At 41.1% G+C, this 25643-nt stretch overlaps 1 protein-coding gene across 12 annotated transcripts in view; it reads right to left on the bottom strand.

Moving 5' to 3' along the window:
* Nucleotides 1–25090, bottom strand: part of ATE1 (arginyltransferase 1) — a 179730-nt gene extending 154640 nt beyond the window's left edge. For 7 of the 12 annotated variants that reach the window (XM_028121748.2, XM_028121749.2, XM_028121750.2 and 4 more), the window contains exons 1-5: nt 24456–24609; nt 21922–21985; nt 18838–18900; nt 14369–14472; nt 12359–12613 (exon numbers count right to left, since the gene is read on the bottom strand). In XM_028121748.2, coding sequence (XP_027977549.2) covers nt 12359–12613; nt 14369–14472; nt 18838–18900; nt 21922–21985; nt 24456–24561 — 592 coding nt within the window. In that variant the 5' untranslated portion in view covers nt 24562–24609. Of the gene's footprint in view, nt 1–12358; nt 12614–14368; nt 14473–18837; nt 18901–21921; nt 21986–24455; nt 24610–24979 lie in introns of those variants that run through there. The other 5 variants (XM_088019775.1, XM_088019776.1, XM_088019774.1 and 2 more) reach the window with 4 other exon arrangements.
* Between the last annotated feature and the right edge of the window lie 553 nt (nt 25091–25643).

Below are 25643 nucleotides of genomic sequence, written 5' to 3'. Positions count from 1 at the left end.
CCTTTCATCTAGCAAAGAGTCTTCAAGGACTTGATGTTGAGAAGATCATTAAGAGTTAGAGGCAAAAAAAGAAAAGAGTTAGAGGCAAATAACGAACACAAATGAAAACTTCAAAATAATTTAAATGCCCAATAATAGAATAATTATACAATTTTTAAAACAGCTAAGCAACAGAGTATCAAACAGTCATTAGAAATGCTTTGAAATTTTCAGGGATTTGTCATTATACAAGGTTAAAAAATAATTCCACTTATGTATAAATAGACACATGAAAAATATTTAGATAAGTCTGGAAAGAAAAATAACAGTCATTTTACATGGGTTTAGAAGTAGAGAAAGGACTTTTTTTGCTTTTTTTTTCTTGCAGTGTTCTCTTTTCTCCAAATTCTCTAACAATAAACATACCTTTGTAATTTTTTTTAAGTCATTAACAAAATAAAAATGCTATTTTAAGATTCTAAAACAGTATTTACAAATCATATAGAAGTCAGCAATATGAAGTTTTACAAGACTAGCAAGTTCAATTTTTTTTTTTAAGATTTTATTTATTTATTTGACAGAGAGAGAGACAGCAAGAGAGGGAACACAAGCAGAGGGAGTGGGAGAGGGAGAAGCAGGCTTCCCGCTGAGCAGGGAGCCCGATGCGGGGCTTGATCCCAGGACCCTGGGATCATGACCTGAGCCGAAGGCAGTCGCTTAACGACTGAGCCACCCAGGCGCCCCTCAATTTTATAGAAAAGAAAATCAAGACCCACGGTGTTAAGGGACTTGCCAGAGACTAAAACTGGTCAAAAGAGATGAATCTGATGTAGGGCGCCCAGGTGGCTCAGTTGGTTGAGCGTCTGGCTCTTGATTTTGGCTCAGGACATGATTTCAGAGTCATGAGATGGAGTCCTGGGTCAGGCTCCATGCTCAGCATGGAGTCTGCTTGGGATTCTCCCTCTCCCTCTGCCCCTGATGACGCATGCTCGCTCTATCAAACAAACAATCTTATTAAAAAAAAAAAAAAAAAAACAAATTTGATGGTAAAATAGTGAGTTCACAAATAGTAAAATCATATTAAAACTTCACTAACATTTTTTCCAATTAAGAACAAACTTTACATATAAAAACAAACTTTGAATAAGTCTTATAACCAGGCAACAAAGGACTGATTCTATAATTAACCATTACTCTATTGCCTTAGAGAATGAATTTTCTTTGGCCTGGGAATCTGTCTCCTCAAATTTGTTCTGAGAGGCACAAGAGCATTTGGTTAAGAGCACACACTCTGACATGGGCTGCCTGAGGTCATCTCTGTCACTGGCTAGAGGACCTTGGGCAAGTTTCCTTGTCTATACAAGAAAGATAATAACCAGTACTACCTATGGAGCTCTATGAGGATTAAATGAGTTAACACGTATGTAGCTCATAAAACAATACCCACTGTTGGGCACCTGGGTGGTTCAGTTGGTTAAGCATCTGCCTCTGGCTCAGGCATGATCCCAGAGTCCCGGGATTGAACCCTGCGTCGGCTTCCCCCGTTCAGCGGGGACTCTGCTTCTCCCTCTGCCCCTCCTCCCTACTCGTGCATGCCCTCTTTCTTTCTCCCTCTCTCTCAAATAAATAAATAAAATCTTCAAGAAACAAAACAAAACAAAACAATACCTACTATTTCATTAGGGCTCTCTATTATCATCAGCTATCATGTGCACCACCAGTCCCTACAATGTTTTACATATATGGGTACTCCGTAAGTGGTAACAAGGCAAAAAAAAAAAAAAAATCCTGCATTTTCTAAAAGTTACTCAAAACTACATTCCCTACCAAAGTTTTAAAACTATGAACAAATTATAAAACTACAGTGAACTGAGAAACAAGTTTTTAGCATTTTCATGAAAGACCAGCTTTACATTAATTCACTGGACTAAGCAATCCTGACTGCGCCTGCTTTACTCTACATGTGTGTACTATCACATTATCAACTGCTATAGACAGCAAATCAGGATTTCAGCTTACTTAGGGGATAAAGATCTCCCCAGATCAATAAGATCCTTCAAAAGAACTGGAGCAGATCAATATAAAATCAGTATACCATACCAACCTGGCACCCACAGAGGTTCAAACCACTCAAGGATCCTAGATTAGTCCCAAGAGTTTTGAACAGAGTTCAACAGACCTGCATAATTTCTAATTAAGTTTCAGGAAATACACTTTTAACATTTTTAAAATAAAAAGGAAATGCATACTTCCAGAGAAAATCCAGATTCCTACATTTTAAAATTGTCTTACATTTCTGGTGAGAAATACCATAAGGGGAAAATAACTGCAAACTTTTTTTTACGGTTTCAGTAATCACACTGCTGAAGATATGGTTGGTACTGTTATTCTAAACTGTTATGTAGAGTAGGGTAAAGCAAGTGGGTAACTGCAATATTCTAATTCTAATTCTACCACTCTCTGTGTCCTTGAGAACCAGGTTTCTCCGTGTGGAAGAAAGAAGATCCAAATGTCAAACAAACATGTAAAAATATGACAGTCCTGAATCTGAACTGTAAGTATCAACATGACCCCTCATGACCCCTTGCGTCTGTTCATTGAAAAAGCCTAGAAAACAATGACCAAGCCAGTACCAATAATGGTCACATCTAGTCTAGTTGATGATCTCCAAATACCATTTTCCACTAAAAGAAACCAGGACTCCTTGGAGAAATGGCTGTACAAAATGATCCAGGAGCATCATGTCATAGGAAGCTGCCAAGAGTACTACCATTTTATCCTAAAAAAAAACCTAGAAGCCAACTTAGAGAAATTCCCACAGGAGCAGAGAATTAAAACATAGCCAATGTGTTTAGACCCATGAGTTCACAATGATAGATGGATGGATGGAAAGATGGATGGATGGATGGAAGGAAGGAAAGAAGGAAAGGAAAGGAAAGAAAAGGAAAGGAAAGGAAAAGAAGGAAGAAATTAACTAGTCATTGTTAGAAGAGTTATTTTGTAGGATGGAAAATAAAATGCAATAATCAAGAATTCCTCTTGGGGCAGAGCAAGATGGCGGAGGAGTAGGAGACCTGGATTTCACCTGGTCTCAGGAATTCAGCTGGATAGGGATCAAACCATTCTGAACACTAGGAACTCAACAGGAGATCAAAGAAAAGAATAGCAACAACTCTCTGAACAGAAAAGCGACCACTTACTGGAAGGTAGGACGTGCAGAGAAGTGAATCCGAGGCGATATTCGGGAGGATATTCGGAAGGATAGATGGCGGGGGGATGGGGCCTCCGTTGGCCGCTTCTGGCAAGTGTTAGAGCCGCAGAGCACAAAATCGGAACTTATAGAAGTCGGCTCCGCGGAGGGACGTCGCTCCAGTGGCTAAGTGGGGGGTGGAACCCTTGCGGGACAGTGTGGCCTCAGGACCCTCGGGGTCACAGAAAGACCGGGGGTGCCTGAGTGCGGCAGAGCTCCCAGGGATCGGAGCGGGGAAGCCGGCTGCAGAGACGGAGCCGAGGCGCGGGCTCTCAGCTCGGGGTGGCCATAAACTGTGATCCGCGGCCCAGTCGGGCCACTACTCCACCAGCAGGGACCCAACGAGCAGCAGATCCGGGGAGACTTCCCTTCCCTCCCCTGGGAGGAGCGCCGCGGGAGCGCACCGCAGGGATCTGCTGGGTTTGGAGACTCCACACGGAGTCGGGTGCCAGAGATAGAAACGCTCGGTCACAGGCCGGGTGAGCACGGAGTGCGGCCAGAGACTGGGGACACAGGAGTGACTGCTTTTCTCTGGGGGCGCACTGAGGAGTGGGGCCCTGAGTTCTCAGCTCCTCCGGGTGGAGATTGGGAGGCTGCCATTTTCACTGTCGTCCTCCAAAGCTGAACCGAGAGCTTGCAGGGAACAAAAGCTCCTGGAAGCAAACCCGAGCAGCTTGCTTACCCAGGACGGATAAGGGCGGGGCAATTCCGCCTCCGGCAAAGACATTTGGGAACCACAGCAACAGGCCCCTCCCCCAGAAGATCAGCACGAACAGCCAGCCAGCCAAGACCTAGTTTACCGATCAAGGAGAACGGGAGAACTCCAGTGCTAGGGGAATACTGCACATAGAATTCATGGCTTTTTGACCGTAATTCATTAGTCTTTCAAAGTTAATTTTTTTAACTGTTTTTTTTTTATTTTTTTCCCTTTTTCAACCATCTTATCAATCCCTTTTTTTAAAAAAACATTTTTATTTTTCATTTTTAGAGTCATATTCTATCCCTGCATAGTAGTTACCCTTATTTTTGGCAGATATGTATATAAGTTGTTCTCTCTTTAAAATTTTGAGATATAGTTTCTTCTAACATATCAAAATATACCCTAAATCTCTAGTGTATGGCTTTGTTCTAGTCTCCTGCCTGATCACATTCTCTCCCACCCCTTTTTTTTCTTTCTTTCTTTCCTTTTTTTAATCCTCTTCTTTCCTTTTTCAAACATCTTATCAATTCCTTTTTTAAAATTTTTTATAATTTTCATCTTTACAGTCACATTCTATCCCTTCATCGTATCAATCCTTATTTTGTACATATAGTCTCTCTTTCTTTAAAATTTTAGGAGGCACTTTCTTCTAACAGACTAAAATACACCGAAAATCTAGTGTGTGGTACTGATCTATGCACCAGCCTGATCATATTTGATCATATTCTGTTTTTTTTCGTTTTGTTCTGTTTTTGTTTTTATCTCTTTCTTTTTTTTTCTTTCTTTTTTCTTTCTTTCCTTTTCTTTTACCCTGGTTTCAGGTCTTTTCTGATTTCTTTAAAGTATATTTTCTAGGGACGTTGTTAACCTGTTAGCATTTTGTTTTCTCATTCATCTATTCTCCTCTGGACAAAATGACAAGACGAAAAAAATCACCTCAACAAAAAGAACAAGAGGTAGTACCATCTGCCAAGGACCTACTCAATACGGACATTAGTGCGATGTCGGACCTAGAGTTCAGACTCATGACTTTAAAGATACTAGCTGGCCTTGAAAAAAGCATGGAAGTTATTAGAGAAACCCTTTCTGGAGAAATAAAAGAACTAACACCTAACCAAGTTGAAATCAAAAATGGGGGAACTAACTGCTAGGATAAATGAGGCAGAAGAATCAGCGATATAGAAGACCAAATGATGGAAAATAAAGAAGCTGAGAAAAAGAGAGATAAACAACTACTGAATCACGAGGGCAGAATTCAAGAGATAAGCGATACGATAAAACGAAACAACATTAGAATAATTAGGATCCCAGAAGAAGAAGAAAGAAAAAGGGGCAGAAGGTATACTGGAGCAAATTATAGCAGAGAACTTCCCTAATGTGGGGAAAGATACAGGCATCAAAATCCAGGAGGCACAGAGAACCTCTCTCAAAATCAATAAAAATAGGTCAACACCCCAACATCGAATAGTAAAACTTACGAGTCTCAGAGACAGACAATCCTGAAAGCAGCTCGGGAGAAGAGATATGTCACCTATAATGGTAGAAACATTAGATTGGCAACAGACCTATCCACAGAGACCTGGCAGGCCAGAAAGGACTGGCATGATATCTTCATATCTAAACGAGAAAAATATGCACCCAAGAATACCATATCCAGCTAGGCTGTCACTGAAAATAGAAGGAGAGATAAAAAGCTTCCAGGACAAACAAAAACTAAAGGAATATGCAAACACGAAACGAGCCCTACAAAAAATATTGAAAGGGATCCTCTAAGCAAAGAGAGAGCCTAAAAGCAGCATGGACCAGAAAGGAATACAGACAATATACAGTAACAGTCACTTTACAGGCAATACAATGGCACTAAATTCATATCTTTCAATAGTTACCCTGAATGTAAATGGGCTCAATGCCCCAATCAAAAAACACAGGCTATCAGACTGGATTAAAAAACAAGACCCATCCATATGCTGTCTGCAAGAGACTCATTTTAGACCCAAAGACACCCCCAGATTGAAAGTGAAGGGGTGGAAAACCATTTACCATGCTAATGGACACAAAAAGAAAGCTGGGGTGGCAATCCTTATATCAGACAAATTAGATTTTAAAACAAAGACTGTAATAAGAGATGAAGAAGGACACTATATCCTACTTAAAGGGTCTGTCCAACAAGAAGATCTAACAATTGTAAATATCTATGCCCCTAACGTGGGAGCAGCCAATTATATAAGGCAATTAATAACAAAAGCAAAGAAACACATTGACAACAACACAATAATACTGGGGGACTTTAACACCCCCCTGACTGAAATGGACAGATCATCTAAGCAAAAGATCAACAAGGAAATAAAGACTTTAAATGACACACTGGACCAAATGGACTTCACAGACATATTCAGAACTTTCCATCCCAAAGCAACGGCATACACATTCTTCTCTAGTGCCCATGGAACAATCTCCAAAATAGATTACATCTTAGGTCACAAATCAGGTCTCAACCGATACCAAAAGACTGGGATTATTCCCTGCATATTTTCAGACCACAATGCTTTGAAACTAGAACTCAATCACAAGAGGAAAGTTGGAAAGAACTCAAATACATGGAGGCCAAAGAGCATCCTACTAAAGAATGAATGGGTCAACCAGGAAATTAAAGAAGAACTAAAAAAATCCATGGAAACCAATGAAAATGAAAACACAACTGTCCAAAATCTTTGGGATGCAGCAAAGGCAGTCCTGAGAGGAAAGTATATAGCAATACAAGCCCTTCTCAAGAAACAAGAAAGGTCTCAAATACACAACCTAACCCTACACCTAAAGGAGCTGGAGAAAGAACAGCAAATAAAGCCTAAACCCAGCAGGAGACGAGAAATAATAAAGATCAGAGCAGAAAGCAATGAAATAAAAAACAAAAGAACAGTAGAACAGATCAACGAAACTAGGAGCTGGTTCTTTGAAAGAATTAACAAGACTGATAAATCCCTGGCCAGACTTATCAAAAAGAAAAGAGAAATGACCCAAATCAACAAAATCATGAATGAAAGAGGAAAGATCACAACGAACACCAAGGAAATACAAACAATTTTAAGAACATATTATGAGCAACTCTATGCCAGCAAATTAGATAACCTGGAAGAAATGGGTGCATTCCTAGAGATGTATCAACTACCAAAACTGAACGAGGAAGAAATAGAAAACCTGAACAGACCTATAACCACTAAGGAAATTGAAGCAGTCATCAAAAATCTCCCAACAACAAAAGCCCAGGGCCAGATGGCTTCCCAGGGGAATTCTACCAAACATTTAAAGAATTAATACCTATTCTCCTGAAACTGTTCCAAAAAATAGAAATGGAAGGAAAACTTCCAAACTCCTTTTATGAGGCCACCATTACCTTGATCCCCAAACCAGACAAAGACCCCATCAAAAAGGAGAATTACAGACCAATATCCTTGATGAACATGGATGCAAAAATTCTCACCAAAATACTAGCCAATAGGATCCAACAGTACATTAAAAGGATTATTCACCATGACCCAGTGGGATTTATCCCTGGGCTGCGAGGTTTGTTCAACATCCGCAAATCAATCAACGTGATACAATACATTAACAAAAGAAAGAAGAATCATATGATCCTCTCAATAGATGCAGAGAAAGCATTTGACAAAGTACAGCATCTTTTCTTGATCAAAACTCTTCAGAGTATAGGGATAGAGGGTACCTACCTCAATATCATAAAAGCCATCTATGAAAAACCTACAGCGAATATCATTCTCAATGGGGAAAAACTGAGAGCTTTCCTCCTAAGGTCAGGAACGCGGCAGGGATGTCCACTCTCACCACTGCTATTCAACATAGTATTCGAAGTCCTAGCCACAGCAATCAGACAACAAAAAGAAATCAAAGGCATCCAAATCGGCAAGGAGGAAGTCAAACTCTCACTCTTTGCAGATGATATGATACTGTATGTGGAAAACCCAAAAGACTCCACCCCAAAACTGCTAGAACTCATACAGGAATTCAGTAAAGTGGCAGGATATAAAATCAATGCACAGAAATCAGTGGCATTCCTATACACCAACAAGACAGAAGAGAGACAAATCAAGGAGTCGATCCCATTTACAATTGCACCCAAAACCATAAGATACCTAGGAATAAATTTAACCAAAGAGGCAAAGGATCTGTACTCAGAAAACTATAAAATACTCATGAAAGAAATTGAGAAAGACATAAAGAAATGGAAAAATGTTCCATGCTCATGGATTGGAAGAAGAAACATTGTGAAGATGTCAGTGCTACCTAGAGCAATCTACACATTCAATGCAATCCCCATCAAAATACCATCCACTTTTTTCAAAGAAATGGAACAAATAATCCTAAAATTTGTATGGAACCAGAAAAGACCTCGAATAGCCAAAGGAATGTTGAAAAAGCAAAGCAAAGCTGGTGGCATCACAATTCCGGACTTCCAGCTCTATTACAAAGCTGTCATCATCAAGACAGTATGGTAGTGGCACAAAAACAGACACATAGATCAATGGAACAGAATCGAGAGCCCAGAAATGGACCCTCAACTCTATGGTCAACTCATCTTTGACAAAGCAGGAAAGAATGTCCAATGGAAAGAAGACAGTCTCTTCAACAAATGGTGTTGGGAAAATCGGACAGCCACATGCAGAAGAATGAAACTAGACCATTTCCTTACACCACACACAAAAATAGACTCCAAATGGTTGAAAGACCTAGATGTGAGACAGGAGTCCATCAAAATCCTAAAGGAGAACACAGGCAGCAACCTCTTCCACCTCAGCCACAGCAACTTCTTCCTAGAAACATCGCCAAAGGCAAGGGAAGCAAGGGCAAAAATGAACTATTGGGATTTCATCAAGATAAAAAGCTTTTGCACAGCAAAAGAAACAGTCCACAAAACCAAAAGACAACCGACAGAATGGGAGAAGATATTTGCAAATGACATATCAGATAAAGGGCTAGTCTCCAAAATCTATAAAGAACTTATCAAACTCAACACCCAAAGAACAAATAATCCAATCAAGAAATGGGCAGAAGACATGAACAGACAGTTTTCCAAAGACATCCAAATGGCCAACAGGCACATGAAAAAGTGCTCAACATCGCTCGGCATCAGGGAAATCCAAATCAAAACCTCAATGAGATACCACCTCACACCCGTCAGAATGGCTAAAATTAACAAGTCAGGAAACGGCAGATGTTGGCAGGGATGTGGAGAAAGGGGAACCCTCCTACACTGTTGGTGGGAATGCAAGCTGGTGCAACCACTCTGGAAAACAGTATGGAGGTTCCTCAAACAGTTGAAAATAGAGCTACCATACGATCCAGCAATTGCGCTACTGGGTATTTACCACAAAGATACAAATGTAGGGATCCAAAGGGGTACGTGCACCCCGATGTTTATAGCAGCCATAATGTCCACAATAGTCAAACTGTGGAAAGAGCCAAGATGTCCATCGACAGATGAATGGATAAAGAAGATGTGATATATACACACAATGGAATATTATGCAGCCATCAAAAGGAATGAGATCTTGCCATTTGCAACGACGTGGATGGAACTGGGGGGTGTTATGCTGAGTGAAATAAGTCAATCAGAGCAAGACATGTATCCTATGACCTCACTGATATGAGGAATTCTTAATCTCAGGAAACAAACTGAGGGTTGCTGGAGTGGTGGGGGATGGGAGGGATGGGGTGGCTGGGTGATAGACATTGGGGAGGATATGTGCTATGGTGAGCGCTGTGAATTGTGCAGGACTGTTGAATCACAGATCTGTACCTCTGAAACAAATAATGCAATATATGTTAAGAAAAAAAAGAAGAAGAAGAAGATAGCAGGAGAGGAAGAATGAAGGGCGGGAAATCGGACAGGGAGACAAACCGTGAGAGATGATGGACTCTGAAAAACAAACTGAGGGTTCTGGGGGTGGGGGTGGGGGGATGGGTTAGCCTGGTGATGGGTATTAAAGAGGGCACATTCTGCGTGGAGAACTGGGTATTATGCACAAACAATGAATCATGGAACACTACATTAAAAACTAATGATGTAATGTATGGTGATTAACATGACAATAAAAAATTAAAAAAAAAAAGAATTCCTCTTGCCTTTGCTATGAGTTCTATGGGAAACAAACAGATGAGATGAAGGTTCTGTTTATGGAAATATCCAGCTAGTAAATGAAAAACGAATGACAGACTTAGTATATCTAACGGATCAATGGATTTAGGCACTGAGCATTGATCCCCGGCTATTAGCATTAAAAAAGAGAGGTACCCAGACATTATGTGTCTCCTGAAAGAACATCCCACCACCCATGAAGTAACCTGACCTATCCTCAAATAAATAATTTGAACTCAAATCTGATTAAGACTTCTCTCTCTTCCCAAAAAAGTAAAACAAACCAGAAACACCAAAAACCAAAATACAATTTAATCTTGAATCTGGTCTGATTAATCTTGAATCTCTAGATCCAACTATCAGTTTGTAGGCAGGTATAGGAATATGTTAAACAGCACTGCAGATGTAATCAAATAACCCAGAACAACCAACCTAGTTTCTTCAACAAAGTGCAAATAAAAAAGTGGGAGTGATGGAAGGAACCTACAGATCTACAGAGATTTTTCTAATTGTGTCACCCAACTACAATATGTGGCTGTATTTGTATCCTGATGCAAACAAAATTGAAAACTTAAACATGGACTATTCAGTAACATTAAGGAATCTTACTTAGATGTAATGGTGGGACTATGAATATGTATTTAAAGTTCTTTTATTTTTTTTTTAAAGATGTATTTATTTTAGAGAGCAAGAGAAAGTATTCACAGACTTGAGTGGAGAGAGGGGCCAAGGAAGAGACTCTCAAGCAGACTCCCCACTGCACATGGAGCCCAAGTCGGGTCTTAATCTCATGACCCATGAGATCATGAGCTGAGCTGAAATCCTGAATGGGATGCTTAACCGACTGAGCTACATAGGCACAAGTTCATATCTTTTAGAGAAGCATTCTGACATATGGGATGATATAATGTCTGGAATTTGCTTCAACATAGTACTGGGGGGGGACAACTGGATGATGAGTATCGATGACACAAGAGTGCCCACCATGAGTCAGTAATAGTGTCACATAAAAGCAGGGTATGTGGAAGTTCATTATAATAGTCTATGTTTCCAAAATGAAGGTTTTTAAAATTTAATAAACTCTAAGTAATCTTTACAATAAACAATTAAAATAATAAAAGAACTGACCCTATCACCCAAGAGAGTAATAAGAGTTGAAAGAAATTATCTAAATCATTCAGAACATTTCATTGGACTATTCTTACTAATTAGGATGAAATCTCAGTTGGCAACCCCTTAAACGCCAGAAAAGCCTTACGTTAAGAAAAACTATTCAAGGAAAATGCAAATGCAGTTTTCTGTATGTTAACATGATTTAGATAAGAAAAACTACAATAGTAATAGAAATGTCTCCTTTGGATCATTCTATATAAATAAATATAAGAATAAATTCAGGAACTGAAGCATAACCATGCAAACTGACATTTAATGAAGTAATTTTTTTAAAAGGTCAAACACATGCAGGCACACATATATGTATATATAATAAACCCATTTAATGTTGGATAATTTTTTTTTTTAAGATTTCTTTATGTGAGAGAGAGACAGAGAGCGAGCACGCGAGCAGGGGGAGGGACAGAGGGATAGAAACAATCTCCAGCAGACTCTTTGCTGAGCCCAGAGCCAGACATGGGGCTTGGTCCCAGGATTAGGAGATCATGACCTGAGCTGAAATCAAGAGTTGGACACTTAACCAACTGAGCCACCCAGGCGTCCCAATTCTGTATACATTTTTAAAACCCAATTCTTTTACAAGTGAAAATATAGAAAAAAATTTTTTGACCTTATTAAAGGCAAAGTTAAATATCAAAATTTGGAAATTTTTAAACTAAAATTCATTATGATTACATAAAGAAATCTAATGATAAACTAAAGAACTTTAATGTCTGTACCTTGAACATAATACCTAAAATTTACTTTGTCTCACTTCACACAAAAAACAAAAACGTTTAGCAGCACATCTTTTCACAGATTAAAAATCTGATTCTCAAACCTCTCGGGTCCTAAGGTAGTAAGAAGAAATGAAACTCTTTTAAAATACTGTATTTGGGGATAATAAAACTAATATTTCTGGATTTTTAAACAAAGCAGTTTTTAAAGATATGATTTGTCCATTCTAAATCCAGGCAATAATAAATTGTACAAAATATGGATCTATTTTGCAGATTTCACATAATTCGTGTTTTTAGCTGATGGGAGAACCCAGGGGTTACAAAGTCTGAAGCACAAAGAAAATCACTTACTAGGATTTTAAAATAGCCACAGAGCAAACTTGCCTTACCTGGCTTAGGAGCCATGTGCATTTTAATTGTATGGGATGGCTCACCAGAGCCCAACTTCTCCTCTATATGTTGTGACTGAATTAATCCCTTAGATTCTTCTTTCTTTGGGCTTTTTCCTTTCTTCTTTTCTTCACTCTCAAAGCTCTCTTTGAGGTCATCACTGAGTGTTTTAAGGTCACACTGTATATCCAATTTATTTATTAACGCAAAGTCACCCACAACAGTCTCCTCCATGGTGGGCTCCATGGGCTCATCTACAAATCAGAAGAAGTCAAAGTCCATCAGCTAGGCCATCTGACACAGTTAAGATACACATAGGAAAAAAAACAATACCCCCTTTTTCCCATGTGGAAGAGACTACTATGTATGCATAAAATCCATTCTCCTGGCTTCCAAAGTAACGGAGCTGTAGTTAAGACTGTGGCACCCAAGCAAAGGTATGTACCCCCAGTCCCTCTGCAAGTTGTGACCAAGCTCCCACCAATGGAACATAACCAAACTGATATGCCCAATTTGGCCTCGCTTGTTTTCAAAGGAATTTTGTGACCCTGAACTTTGACCCTTTACCCTCCCCACTGCTGGATTAGTGAAAACCAGAGTGACTGGAAATCACACGTTGAAGGGAGTCCCAGAATGGATGGGGTGGGGGAGTGGGGAACAGAGTTGCAGGCTAATGTGGAACACCCACACTGGACTGTTATATGAGGAAAGAAACAGACTTCTAACATTGTTTAGTCATTGCAGTTTGGTGTCTTTCTGTTATAGCTGTTTACCCTTCCACTCTACATCACTCTTATGAATTAAGTTGCAGAAATAAATAATTTAGAAGCCTAAAACAAGTCAAATAGAAAACCAAATGTAAAAACCATGTGTAACGACAGGTAACCATCAATTTATAAATGGAAGGCACCTTAAAGCTTATCTGAATGCTAATTTTTGAAACTCAGAACATGATTCCCAGCCACTGAAAAATATTTTTGACTAACAAAATTTACTTAGTTTTTAGGATTATGTACAGACAGTACTAATCAGAGCTGCACCAAAATTCTGATATTTCCAATGCGCAATTGCCCCTGAACCTCTACACCCCTGAGCCTTTCTGCCTCTTTGTTGCCCATAGCTCTGCCAAGTCTGCTCCAGGTTGTCCTGAATCTTGGTCTGTTAAGGACAGTGCATGAAGGTGAAGAACTTACCTGTCCTGCTGGTCACTGTATCACCAGTGCTTAAAACAGGGACTGGTACATTGTGGGCAATGAAAACACACTTGGGGAATATATTAACAAGTTAAAACTGGGATGGAAGGCTTCCAGGATTAGGTATTTCCTATGGCAGAAGTGAGAAACAGCTCTAAGGACAGGTAGCATTCCCAATTATTAAGCTCATGTATTAGGCACTGCCTAATAAAACTTTTAAAAGGAAAAGACACTGAAAAACTGAAAAAGCGAAGTATCTATAACCAAAGTTCATTAAATATTTCTAATTATCTTGTAGGAAATTGACTCTCAATTCAAAATTTATCACATAAATAAGAAAATTTCGGGCAATATGATTTACTGAAGGGCTTCCTCAAACACAGAAAACCTGAGCTTTACTCATCATTCAAAGTGATTATGCAATCTTATGTAAGGTGCACCTAAGCATCTGTTTCTCAAACGTAATACCACTTCCCATTTACTTCACAAGGTACTATTAGGATCAAGTAAGATAGGAGTTGTCAAAGTACTGTGAAAACTAAAGTTCCAATAAACTCCAAGACATCACAATATCTTTAAAACTGTCCTCCATCTTCTTCCGCAGCTAGACTTTCCCTGACAGACATTCCCTATATCCTTGACTTTCGGGCCAGTGGTAATAGTAACAGCAACACTAACAGCAATCCCCACCATCAGAAGAATAGTACTACCTGACTGCAGTAAGGACCCATTCCCCTACTTAAGAAATAACCGAAAATGACAACCTTGGAAATCTACATCGATGTAAAGAGTTTTTACACCCCCAACTCATCTTACCCTCACAATTTCCTTTGGAAATTTCCCCTTTAGCCAGAAATTTCAACATTTTTTTCAAAACCTTCTTGTGAGATTTTGACGGCTGAAACTGTAAAGGTCGGCACCTAGGAAAGCAAAATAAATATTTAGAAAGTGAACTCAAACCAGAAGAAATAAAATGAGTTCTGGGCAGTGTCTAGTGCAGAAAGGCAAAACTCATGCCCAGGATTTTTGGGTAAAGACAGGGCTTGATGTTGCCTCTAGTCCCATCCCAAATCCCCCTAAAACTACATTAAGGAATTAGAAAAAAAGAAAAAGGCATAAATCACTGGAAAAAAAAAAAAAAGAGGAGAAATGCTAGAAGCTGGGCAGAACATGCACAAGTGGTAACTGACTTAGCAGACCAAAGAATTTTTGAATCCTAAACCAACAGTGGGAAAAGCCAAAATGATAACTAATTTTCTCTACATTAACCCTACAAATTTTAGGGATTGGTTGATAACTGATACCTCAGGAGATAAGAGTGAAGGTGGTTCCAAAAATAGAAAGATCGCTTGAAAGTCTGTTTTGGAAGCAGTTAGATGTCTGATGCCTCCACCACTCCACACAGGACTCCCTACACAACCCAGGAGAAAGCTCCACATTTAGGAAAGAGTAAAAAATAGGGCCTCCTACATGAGGAGTTAGGCACAGCGGAAAGCAATGGAAATGTACTAGAAACAGGAAGCTTAAATGAAAGTCTACATACGGAATGTGGAAACCTCCAACCCATTTCCCAACCCAGCCACAAACATGGGCACTTTCTCTCCAGAATGTGACCAGACCTCGAGATACCTCAGGGACTCCCCCCTGGAAGTCAGAAGCACCGGACACTCAAGGAGAACCTCTACAAAGACACTGGAGAGGTAACCTGGAGGATATACAAGAAGAGAACCTAAAAATACAAATAACCTAAGAACACGAATATCCTAAGAACACGAATATCCTAAGAAGAACACGCTCTTATTTCTCTTTAGCTAGTACAGCCACACGGTAATGGGAGGTTACAAAAAAGAGAGGGAGGGAGAGTCCAAAACCAAAAATCTCTCAGAAGTAAAAATATAATAGAAGAAATAAACAATTAAACAGAAGACTCAGAAAACTGAGGAAATTTCCCAAAAGATATTGCAAAAGGGATGGAAAACAAGAGAAAAAAAGTTAGAGGATCACTCTAAAAGTTCAACATCTGAATGAAGACATTATAAAAGAAGAGGAGAAAAAAATGGGGGGAAGAAGATCAACAAAATAATAAAAGAAAATTTCTGTGAAGTGAAGGATATGACGGGAGGAGGCCCCAGATAAGAAGAGCCCCTTAAGTCCTTAAGCAATGGACGCAGACAGACACACCACCAGACGTGAAATATCAGAACACTGGGGACAAAAAAACCTTTCAAAAGGAAAGAACGTTTTGGACAAAGGAACAAGAATCAGAAGAAAAGTCTTCAAAATTCTAAGGCAAAATTATTTCCAATCTACACTTCTATAGCCCAGCCAAACTAGATATCTGAGTGGTGAATTAAAACATTTTCAAACAGGGGCACCTGGGTGGCTCAGCTGGATGAGCATCTGACTGACTCTTGGTTTGGGCTCAGGTCATGATCTCAGGGTCGTGGAGATGGAGCCCCGAGTCAGGCTCTATGCTGAGCATGGAGCCTGCTTGGGATTCTCTCTCCCTCTCCCTCTGCCCCCATCCCCGCTCGCACACTATCTCTTTCTCTCTTAAAAAAATTTTTTTTCAAACATACAAAGTCTAGAAAAAGGACTTCAAAAAAAATACACTTTTTCTCAAGAAAGCTATTAGAAGATGAGCTGCACTAAAATGAGGAAATAATCTGAGAGGCCAGAGGAGACAGAAAACATGAGATCCAAAGAGAATCCCCAAGATGGCAGTAAAAAGAGATCCCAGGGTGACAGTGATGCATCAGCTGGAAAGACAACCTGTCCAGATCACAGGTCAGAAGACAACACAGACATATTCATCAAGAGGACACAAGTGATGGAGGACCTGAAGCACCTATAAATACCAAGAGGAAATTTACACAACTGTGGGAGGATTTCTAAAACTGACTGGTGATGGGTACACAGAAGACTATGCAAACAAAAAAGACAATGATCAACTCCATGGAAAGCAAAAACTCGTGAAGGAAAGAAAATGTAATGAACAGTACACTGCATGGCTCAACCACATGGCATATTTATAGGTCATGATACAGCGACTACACCATCCAATGTTAAGATACTTCTGAGCTAGGGAGTTGGCAATGAGGACAAAAAGGAGCTTGAATGTGACAGGGCAACGGGGATGAAATAAAGTTAAATCCTTATCTTTCAAAGAGAGAAATTCAGAGATAATGAGAAAAAATAAAGTTGAATCCTTACCTTTCAAAGAGAGAAACCCAGAGATATGAGAAAAACCCAAAGATAATGAGATAAGGTTTTTGTAATTATATAAGCATGTCACTTAAAGGTAGAAAGAAGAATAAACAAAAAAAAAAAAAAATCAGTTAAAAAATTTGAGAGTGACTGCACTGGGAAAAAGAAATAGATAGGGAGGTTCAGGGGACTGCAATTTTGCAAAGTAAGCTTTATGGAATTGTTTGATTTTTAAATTACTAGCATATATAATTCTATATAAAAATAAAAACTAAAAAACAAAAAAATTCATAGCCAAGGAAGTTCATCCTCATTTACACTCACATACTGGGCAGCCCCTGACATCTAACAAGAAGCTACGTTGTAGGTTATAATTGCCTTGACTTCACATTAGGTCTCATTATAACTACTGCAGTAAACAAAGTAAAAAAACCCAGAACAGGAAATATGCAAAATGACTCCGTAATATCAATACATGTAATGAAGTTGTGTAAAGGATAACAATTCAGGAAATGTTTGATTTCATGCCAAAAAAAAAAAAAAATCACATTTTATAATTATTTTGTTTTGCAATGTTAATTGAATCCCTTTTCATAAAAGCAATATACCTGGAACAGAGCTTTGCATTGAGAGGCACCCAATAAATTATAGAGGCTTGGTCTTTTTCTTTAACCCACTGAAATTGACTTTTTTTTTTTTTAACCTTTTCTGATTAGAAATTCACAGGGTTCTAGCAAATCAGCTGCAGACTTATTTAAACAAAATCTGGGCCATAATCCAATAACAAACTGTTACTTGAAGGAAAGGACGTCTGCCTTTGAGGATGTCACTGCTTCATAACCACTAAAGCTGCAGGAGGACAGGACAGCGGCCTTAGTGAGATGATTTCAGCAAACCAGACACCCATCTTTTCTCTTTATTGTTCCAGTCCTATGACCAGTTAGATAAAAGAAAGGATTCTTAACCAGGAATCAGTGGAACTGTGAGAGCCCGTGGGGAGCCCAAGATCATCCTAAAATTAGTATGCAAATGTTACATATTTTTGCCTATATGCCCCCTCCCTTCTGTTTGGCTGCAGAAAGGGTCTGTAACTTTTCATCAGATTGTCAAGTCTTCAATCCCAAAACAAATTAAGAGCAACTAAGAGAGGGCGCCTGGGTGGCTCAGTTGGTTGGGCGACTGCCTTCGGCTCAGGTCGTGATCCCGGAGTCCCGGGGTCGAGTCCTGCGTTGGGCTCCCTGCTCGGCGGGGAGTCTGCTTCTCCCTCCAACCCTCTTCCCTCTCGTGCTCTCTATCTCTCATTCTCTCTCTCTCTCTCTCAAAGAAATCAATAAAATCTTTCAAAAAAAAAGAGCAACTAAGAGAAAGAGGTGTGAGGACCAGCCAAAACATGATGGATACAACTGTGTTTGCTTTTTTATCTAGAGAATATACTCATATTGAAACTAGACAAATGCTTCATAATGGCAACATACTTGCCCTAGACTCTACCAGAAGAGGAAGGCAAGGACCAGGGGGAAAAGGAGGATCTGTCTAATCTGAAAAGGGAAAATCCTTCCATGTTATATCGGGGTTTGCTGGTGAGGCAAACACTTTGTCGGAAAACAGACTTTTTAGTTTAAGTTTTCCGATGAAGAAAACTGGACTCTCAATATATGTGGCAGATTAAATGTCAGCCCTCCCCCTCCTCTTCCTACAGATCCTATACTGCTATCTGAATGTGAGTACTGTGTCCAGTAATACACTAGAATCTGGAAATCCCCAAGCTCAATTCTACAAAACATGTGATATCTAAAAGTAATGTATTTTCTAATATTCTCACAATATGTCATATCATTGACTAGACTGCTAAACAGTATACTTTTTCATATCCTATTTACACCCAAACCATTAAACAGTATTATTAAAAGCTACTGATGACATATAAATGTAGCATCAGTTTGTAGAAAAGATATAACTCATTTGCTCTTCTTTATAAAGCGTCTAGCTAGAATGAAAATTAACATGTAAAAAAAAGCAAGATGTCACTGAAGAACTATACATACTCCTCAAATTTATATATACCTCCTCTTTCTTACCTTATCGTGTACTGAGGGCAACATGTTTGATTCATGACAGGCTTGTACACATATTTCCCGCTTCTAAAATTAAAAAGTAGTTTTGTTAATGTCTTACACATTTCTCACATGTACTAAAGTAGACTAGTACAGGAGTACAAAATTAATTACAGTAAAAATCTAACCAACAACACAAAAACATTTAGTTACTCTTCATGACCTAAATAATCTTGCAACATAGACACACCAAGGACGGAGTCCAGCCTTTTCTTTCCTAAACCCTGATATATGTACTCCAAACCTCTTCACCTCCATCACCCGCTCAGCAGCACCTGCAATCCTTCCATGCCTCAGCCCACCACCAATCCTCAACACCAAAGGCAATCAGAGGAAATCGCTCAGGATGAGGTGACACTGATGGGAGCCATATATGCACAGATGAGGGTCCCATGTGTACTAGCACAAGGTAGCCCAAAATTAACCTGATGCTTTCAATGCTTTCTGGATCTCAGTTAGTGGCAGAGCCATGACATTATGGATTGAATCGTGTCCCCTCAAAATTTGTATTTTGAAGCCCTAACCCCCAGTACCTCAGAATGGAACTGTAGTTAGAGACAAGGCCTTTAAAGAGGTGACTAAGTTAAAATGGCAGCTAAGATGAGCCCTAACCCAATCTGAATGCTGTGCATTATAAGAAAAGGAAACTGGGGGCACCTGGGTGGCTCAGTCGGTTAAGCATCTGCCTTCAGCTCTGGTCATGATCCTGAGGTCGTGGGACTGAGCCCCACATCGGGCTCCCTCCTTGGTGGGGAGTCTGCTTGTCCCTCTCCCTCTGCCTCTCCCCACCCCGCACTTATACTCTCTCAAAAAAATAAATAAAATCTTTAAAAAAAAAAAAAAGAAGAAGAAGAAGAAAAGGAAACTGGAAATACAAAGAGACACTAGGCACTAGGGATATATATACAAAGAGAAAGGACCACGTGAGGCCACAGCAAGAAGACAGCAGCAATGTACAAGCCAAGGAAGGGTCTTCAGAAAAAAATAAAGCTGCAGACACCAGGATTTTGGAAATTTCAGCCTCCAGTACTGTGAGAATGTAGAGTCCTGTTGTTTAAGATACCCAGTCGGTGGCATTTTGTTATGGCTGCCCAAGTAAACATACATGAGCTCAGTTCCTGAGTCAGAAACCTGGGAGTCATCTCAGATTCCTCCCTCCAAAGCACCTCTATATCCAGTCAGCAAGCTTTCTACTTCTAAAATGTACCGCCTATGTCTGTCCCCTCCCATCTATCTCCTAACCTATAGCCACTGATGGTGACAGCATTGTCATGAGATGACCGTCTCACATCCAGACCCTGCAGGGATCTCTGGAACGAGTCTTCCTGCCTTTGCAATCACCCCCTCAAACACCTCTCTGCTATCTGAATGATCGTTTCCAAAACACAAATTCCATCACAATTCTGACATGAAAGCTTTCGATGGCTCCCCTCCACCTTTTAAAGAAAGAAGTTCATCATGGCATACAAAATCCTTCAACATCCGACCTAGATCTACCTTCCTTTTGGGTCTCATTATTAAGTTTAAGAAAAGGTGTGAAGTTTTATTATGCTGTGCTCAATCCCATGTCTTTGGGGGAGTATTGGCAGAGAGCATTTAGCACTGTTTATATTTACATAAGAAACTTTATATATTCTAAAATCATCTATAAAAAGGTAATTACCAAAAAACTTAGCCATCAAAGGCAAAGTGTGGACCTTAATGGAATCCTGACTCAAATAAACCAAGTATAAAAAAAAAAGGACATTTCTGAGACAAGCAAAAAATCTAATCAAACTAAGTAACAGATGACATCAAAGAATTATTGTGTAAAAGATGATAATGGTATTGTAGATATGTTAAAAAGGAAAAAAGATTCCTTTCTTAGAAACATATATTTATTACAGGTATACTAAGAGGATACCTGAAATTGCTTTAAATTATTTCGTGGGGGAGGAGGGAACATCTTAGTTTCTTCAAGCTGATGTAACAATATGCCAAGGACTGAGTGGCTTATAAACAACACAAATGTATTCCTCATAGTTCTGGGGGTTGGGACGTCTAAGAGCAAGGTGCTGGCACATTCTATGTCTGGTAAAGATAAGCTTCCTGGTTCATATTTTTGTTGTAACCTCACATGGCAGAAGGGGCAAGGGAGCTCTCGGGGATATCTTTTACAAGGGCACCAATCCCATTTGTGAGGACTCCACCCTCTGACCTAATCACCTCCCAAAGGCCCACCTCCAAATACCATAAAATTGGGGAAAGGAGTGAGAATGATACACGCACATTCACTCCACTGCAGGGAGCAAGGAGAACTGATGCAACAAGATTGGCAAAACGTTAACTGTCACCGTGCACCTAGCCTGCCGGTAGCTGCATGAGATTCATTGTACCGTGCACCTAGCCTGCCGGTAGGTACGTGAGATTCATTGTACCGTGTACCTAGCCTGCCGGTAGGTACCTGAGATTCATTACACCGTGCACCTAGCCTGCCGGTAGGTGCGTGAGATTCATTGTACCGTGCACCTAGCCTGCCGGTAGGTACGTGAGATTCATTGTACCGTGTACCTAGCCTGCCGGTAGGTACCTGAGATTCATTACACCGTGCACCTAGCCTGCCGGTAGGTACCTGAGATTCATTGTACCGTGCACCTAGCCTGCCGGTAGGTACCTGAGATTCATTGTACCGTGCACCTAGCCTGCCGGTAGGTACCTGAGATTCATTACACCGTGCACCTCGCCTGCCGGTAGGTACCTGAGATTCATTATACCGTGCACCTAGCCTGTCGGTAGGTGCATGAGATTCATTATACCGTGTACCTAGCCTGCCGGTAGGTACATGAGATTCATTGTACCATATTCTCTACGTTTGCGTGTATTTGAAGTTCTCCTAATAAACATCTTTAAAAGGAGAGAGAAAAGAATCACTACACAAAGAAATACAATAAAAAAATGTCTTAAACCTCTTTCTAAAAACAGGAAAACATTTTATAGGCAAACAATATTTTGCAAGTATAAGAAGAACCTCAGTAACAAGAGAAGTGTCTTTGTATCAAAGAGCTTTACCTTCGCCATCCTCGATCTATAAGATCCTGATAATCCTGTACTGTCATTGAATGTGCCCACATGCCTGAAAAAATAAGCGCCATGTGCCATGTTAATTATAGCAGGTTGAACTTTTTTTTTTTAATTCAAAGCATTCTTTTAATGTGAATATTGAAGCAAAAAAAAATCTGGAGAAGTGAAAGTTTGCACATACTTCATACTTGTTTGACATAACATACAACACAGATGGAAAAGACATTTATCTTCATTTTAAAAATCAAACACATCTAAGTGATTATATTTAATTCAGGATTAGCCAATAGTCTCTATGGCATCATATATTTAAGGTCCTTACTGTGATCAGATTATATCACACTTTTAAGCCATAATAATATCCCCTATAATTTAATAAGCTAGTCTCTTCAAAAGAATTGAAAAGCAAATGTTTTCTGATGCATATAAATTTTCCTGATTTTTATGTTTTTAGCATAGTCTTGGATATTGAAAATAGAACAAAAGCATACAGCAACATTCCTTTTAAGTATAAAAACTGAAAGAAATCGAAATGCCCAGGAACAGAAAAGTGATTACAGGGACTATGATATTATCCATATGATGGAATAATTATGCAACCATGAAAAAAATGAAGACTATGAGAAAACATTAAAAGGTATATTTGAACTAATGTTAAAAGAAAAGTAATTTTTTCTCTTGTAAAAAGCAAACTGCATCAGAGGTATGTAGACAGAGGCAGGCTTGATAGTACAAGATGTATTCAGAAACACAAATGTCCAGAAGCCTGGCAGGCGCTCATTAACACTGAGTTATTTTATTAGCCTCAAATTCATCACCTACAAAATAGGAATAATAAAACCTACGTAATAGGTGGGGTGCCCTATGGTAAAGATGATCATAATTAAAATATATATAATAGAAATTTACAGTTCTCTCTTTAGGTGAAAAGGGTAAAAGCAGGTTTCTTCCACAGGACTTTAAACAAAGGACATCTATATTAATCAATTTCCTCTTCCTAAAATTACTGGGGAGGGGCGCCTGGGTGGCTCAGTCATTAAACGTCTTCCTTTGGCTCGGTCATGATGGGATCGAGCCCCACATCGGGATCCCTGCTCTGCGGGAAGCCTGCTTCTCCCTCTCCCACTCGCCCTGCTTGTGTTCCCTCTCTCGCTATATCTCTCTGTCAGATAAATAAATAAAATCTTTAAAATAAATAAATAAATAAATAAATAAATAAAATTACTGGGGAAATAATTAAGCATCTATAAAAATATTCACTTTAGACACCTTTAGTAGAAAGTGCTTATAACACACAGACTGGAGTCACAATACTAAAATTCTGAAAAAGGGAGGTATCTCTAATACCCTAAGGCATCCACTGTCACCAGCTGGTGTGTTTTTCCTGGGTTTTTATCCTCCCAGAACTGTGATCATGTCACATGCGTCATTTGCATCCTGTTTTTCTCCGTTCAACCCTACACTCTAAACATTTTTCTGTTAGCTCATCTTCATAACCATCACTCCTAATGGCTGCATTATATCACATTCTGCTCCCTCTTACCTACAAGCATCTAATAAACAATTTCAATTAATGAGTAAATGGACATACCATAATCGTCCAAATCATTCCCCTGCTGTAGGGTATTTATATTTTTCTTAAATGGAAACTACGTAAATTTGTATCTTCGTGATTATCCCATTTCCCACAATGCTGGACTATTCCTTAAAATAAAAGATTTTATATCTGCCAGTGCATGACACGGCAGGAAATAAACATAATGTTTTGTTTACAAAAAACAAGTCTTCCGAAATAAACCTGAACCATGACGGGGGGGGGGGGGTGCTGTAAACTGGCTTTGTTGTTGTTCTGGAGGTGGGTGGAGGAATGACGAGGCATATAAGCACCTGGTAAAATTTTCAAACACATTAGTACAAACAGGCTCCCTCGCCAGCAGCGCCTGTGGTCGGTCACCAGTGTCTTGTATACTCTTCCAGACATTTTATCCAGATGCCCATGCCCACATACGCACACACAGATCTTTCTACACAAATAGCCCACCCGACACGCCGCATTCTACAATTAAAATCGGGGAGGATCCCACATCAGCATCAGCACTTGAGAGGCCGGCCCCAGTGGAACTGACCGCACTACAATGCTCCCTGGCACGGCATGCTGTCACATATTTAACCGTCTCCTACTGACTGAAGACGAAGACGGAGACGGACACGTTTCCCACACTTTGGGCCACGGCGAGACAATCATTATCTAGCACGTCCGAGCACCTGCGTGAAGGACAAGCACCTAGATGCTTCCCTGATGAATCAGAGCTGAAGTCCATTTTTAATTGACAGCCACAGCCCAAACCGGCGAGTCGCGTTCTGCACACCCGCCTCGGGACAGGACCTGGCCGGGGGCTCCAGCCGCCGCGCGTCGCTCAAGCCGCTCGGCCCGGGCCAGGGCGCCGCGACCCTCGAGGACGCCCGCCGGCCACGGAGCCCCCGAGGCCGGGACGCCCTCCCCTGCCCGCCGGCCCGCTCACCATTGGAGCGACTGCCCGACTCATTCTTGCAATAGCCGCAGCGGTAGGAGTCCTCGCCCTCGAAATACTCCACGATGCTGGGCGAAAGAGCAGCCCAGGAAGCCATGGCCCCTGCCCTCCAAACGCAACGCGACCCAGCCCAGCCGCGCCGCCGTCGCCGCCACCCCACAATGCTCCGCGCCGCCTGGGAGTCCCCAGAGGCGCGCGCGAAGCTGCTCGGGCGCCCGCAGGCCGGGTTCGCCAGGGGTCCCGCACGCTGACGCCGCCCGCGCCATCTTGACCGAGGGCAGCCTTCCGCTATTTCCGTTCTTTCCCTGACCCGGACCGCCATCTTCGGTGAGGGTGAGGAGGAGAGAGGAGCGTGAAGGGAAATATTCGGGGGAGAAACGGCTGGGAGAGGGGAGTGGGAGCTTGGGGAGCCGGGCCTGTGAGCTCCCAGGCGAGGGGCTGGCGCGGGGCGCGGCTGGCGGTGCGGGGGTCAGACGGCAGGCGGCCGCGCCAGCCCCGCGGGTGGGGACACTCACCGCAGGACACCTTGCCCTCCTCGGAGTCGCAGTAGCCGCAGTGGTATCCAGCCTTGAGCCCCTTGTATTCCACCACCGAGGCCATGGCTGCCTCCAGGGTCCGCCGGGGCCAACCACGCCTCTCGGCGTCCTGGGGCCAACCTTGGCGGAGCGCGGGGGCCCGCGGCGGGAGGGGAGGAGGACGAAGCCTGGGGGGGTGCGTCCCAGCGCCGCGCCCCGCGCCGTTCCTCAGGGTCCCGGTCTCTGCTGGTGCAGAGGCCTGCAAGAGACCTTAGCGAGGGTGGTAGTCGTGCCCCGGGCCCCGAGTTAGGGCCAGCCCTTGGCGTGGTTAGGGCCAGCCCTTGGCGTAATTCCTCGCCAAGCATTTCTACAATCGCTCATTGTCAGCGCCGTTTTACAGATGAGGAAACTGAGGCACGGAGGTTGTGACTCAGTCATTTCCTGCAGGTTTCAGTATAAAAGTTACTATCTCGGGCCGTCCCTGACGGCCACCTGGGTAGCCAGCCCAGGTTTCTTCCAAACCAGCACGTCCGCTCGTCAATGCCATATACGGGTACACATGCAGGTGTTGTGTGAATGGCGGGCGTAGGTGAATTGAACACTTAAACGCTTTTAAAGCAAACAACTTTCATAGCTAGTAGCCGCCTTGTGCCACTGTAAGCCT

The sequence above is a fragment of the Eumetopias jubatus genome, unplaced genomic scaffold, assembly GCF_037043125.1.
Source record: "Eumetopias jubatus isolate StellerSeaLion01/CBP00866 unplaced genomic scaffold, mEumJub1_p1.0 scaffold_17, whole genome shotgun sequence".
Lineage (NCBI taxonomy): Eukaryota > Metazoa > Chordata > Mammalia > Carnivora > Otariidae > Eumetopias > Eumetopias jubatus.
The sequence above is the reverse complement of the archived record's forward strand: the minus strand, read 5'-3'. Positions and strand labels throughout refer to the sequence as shown.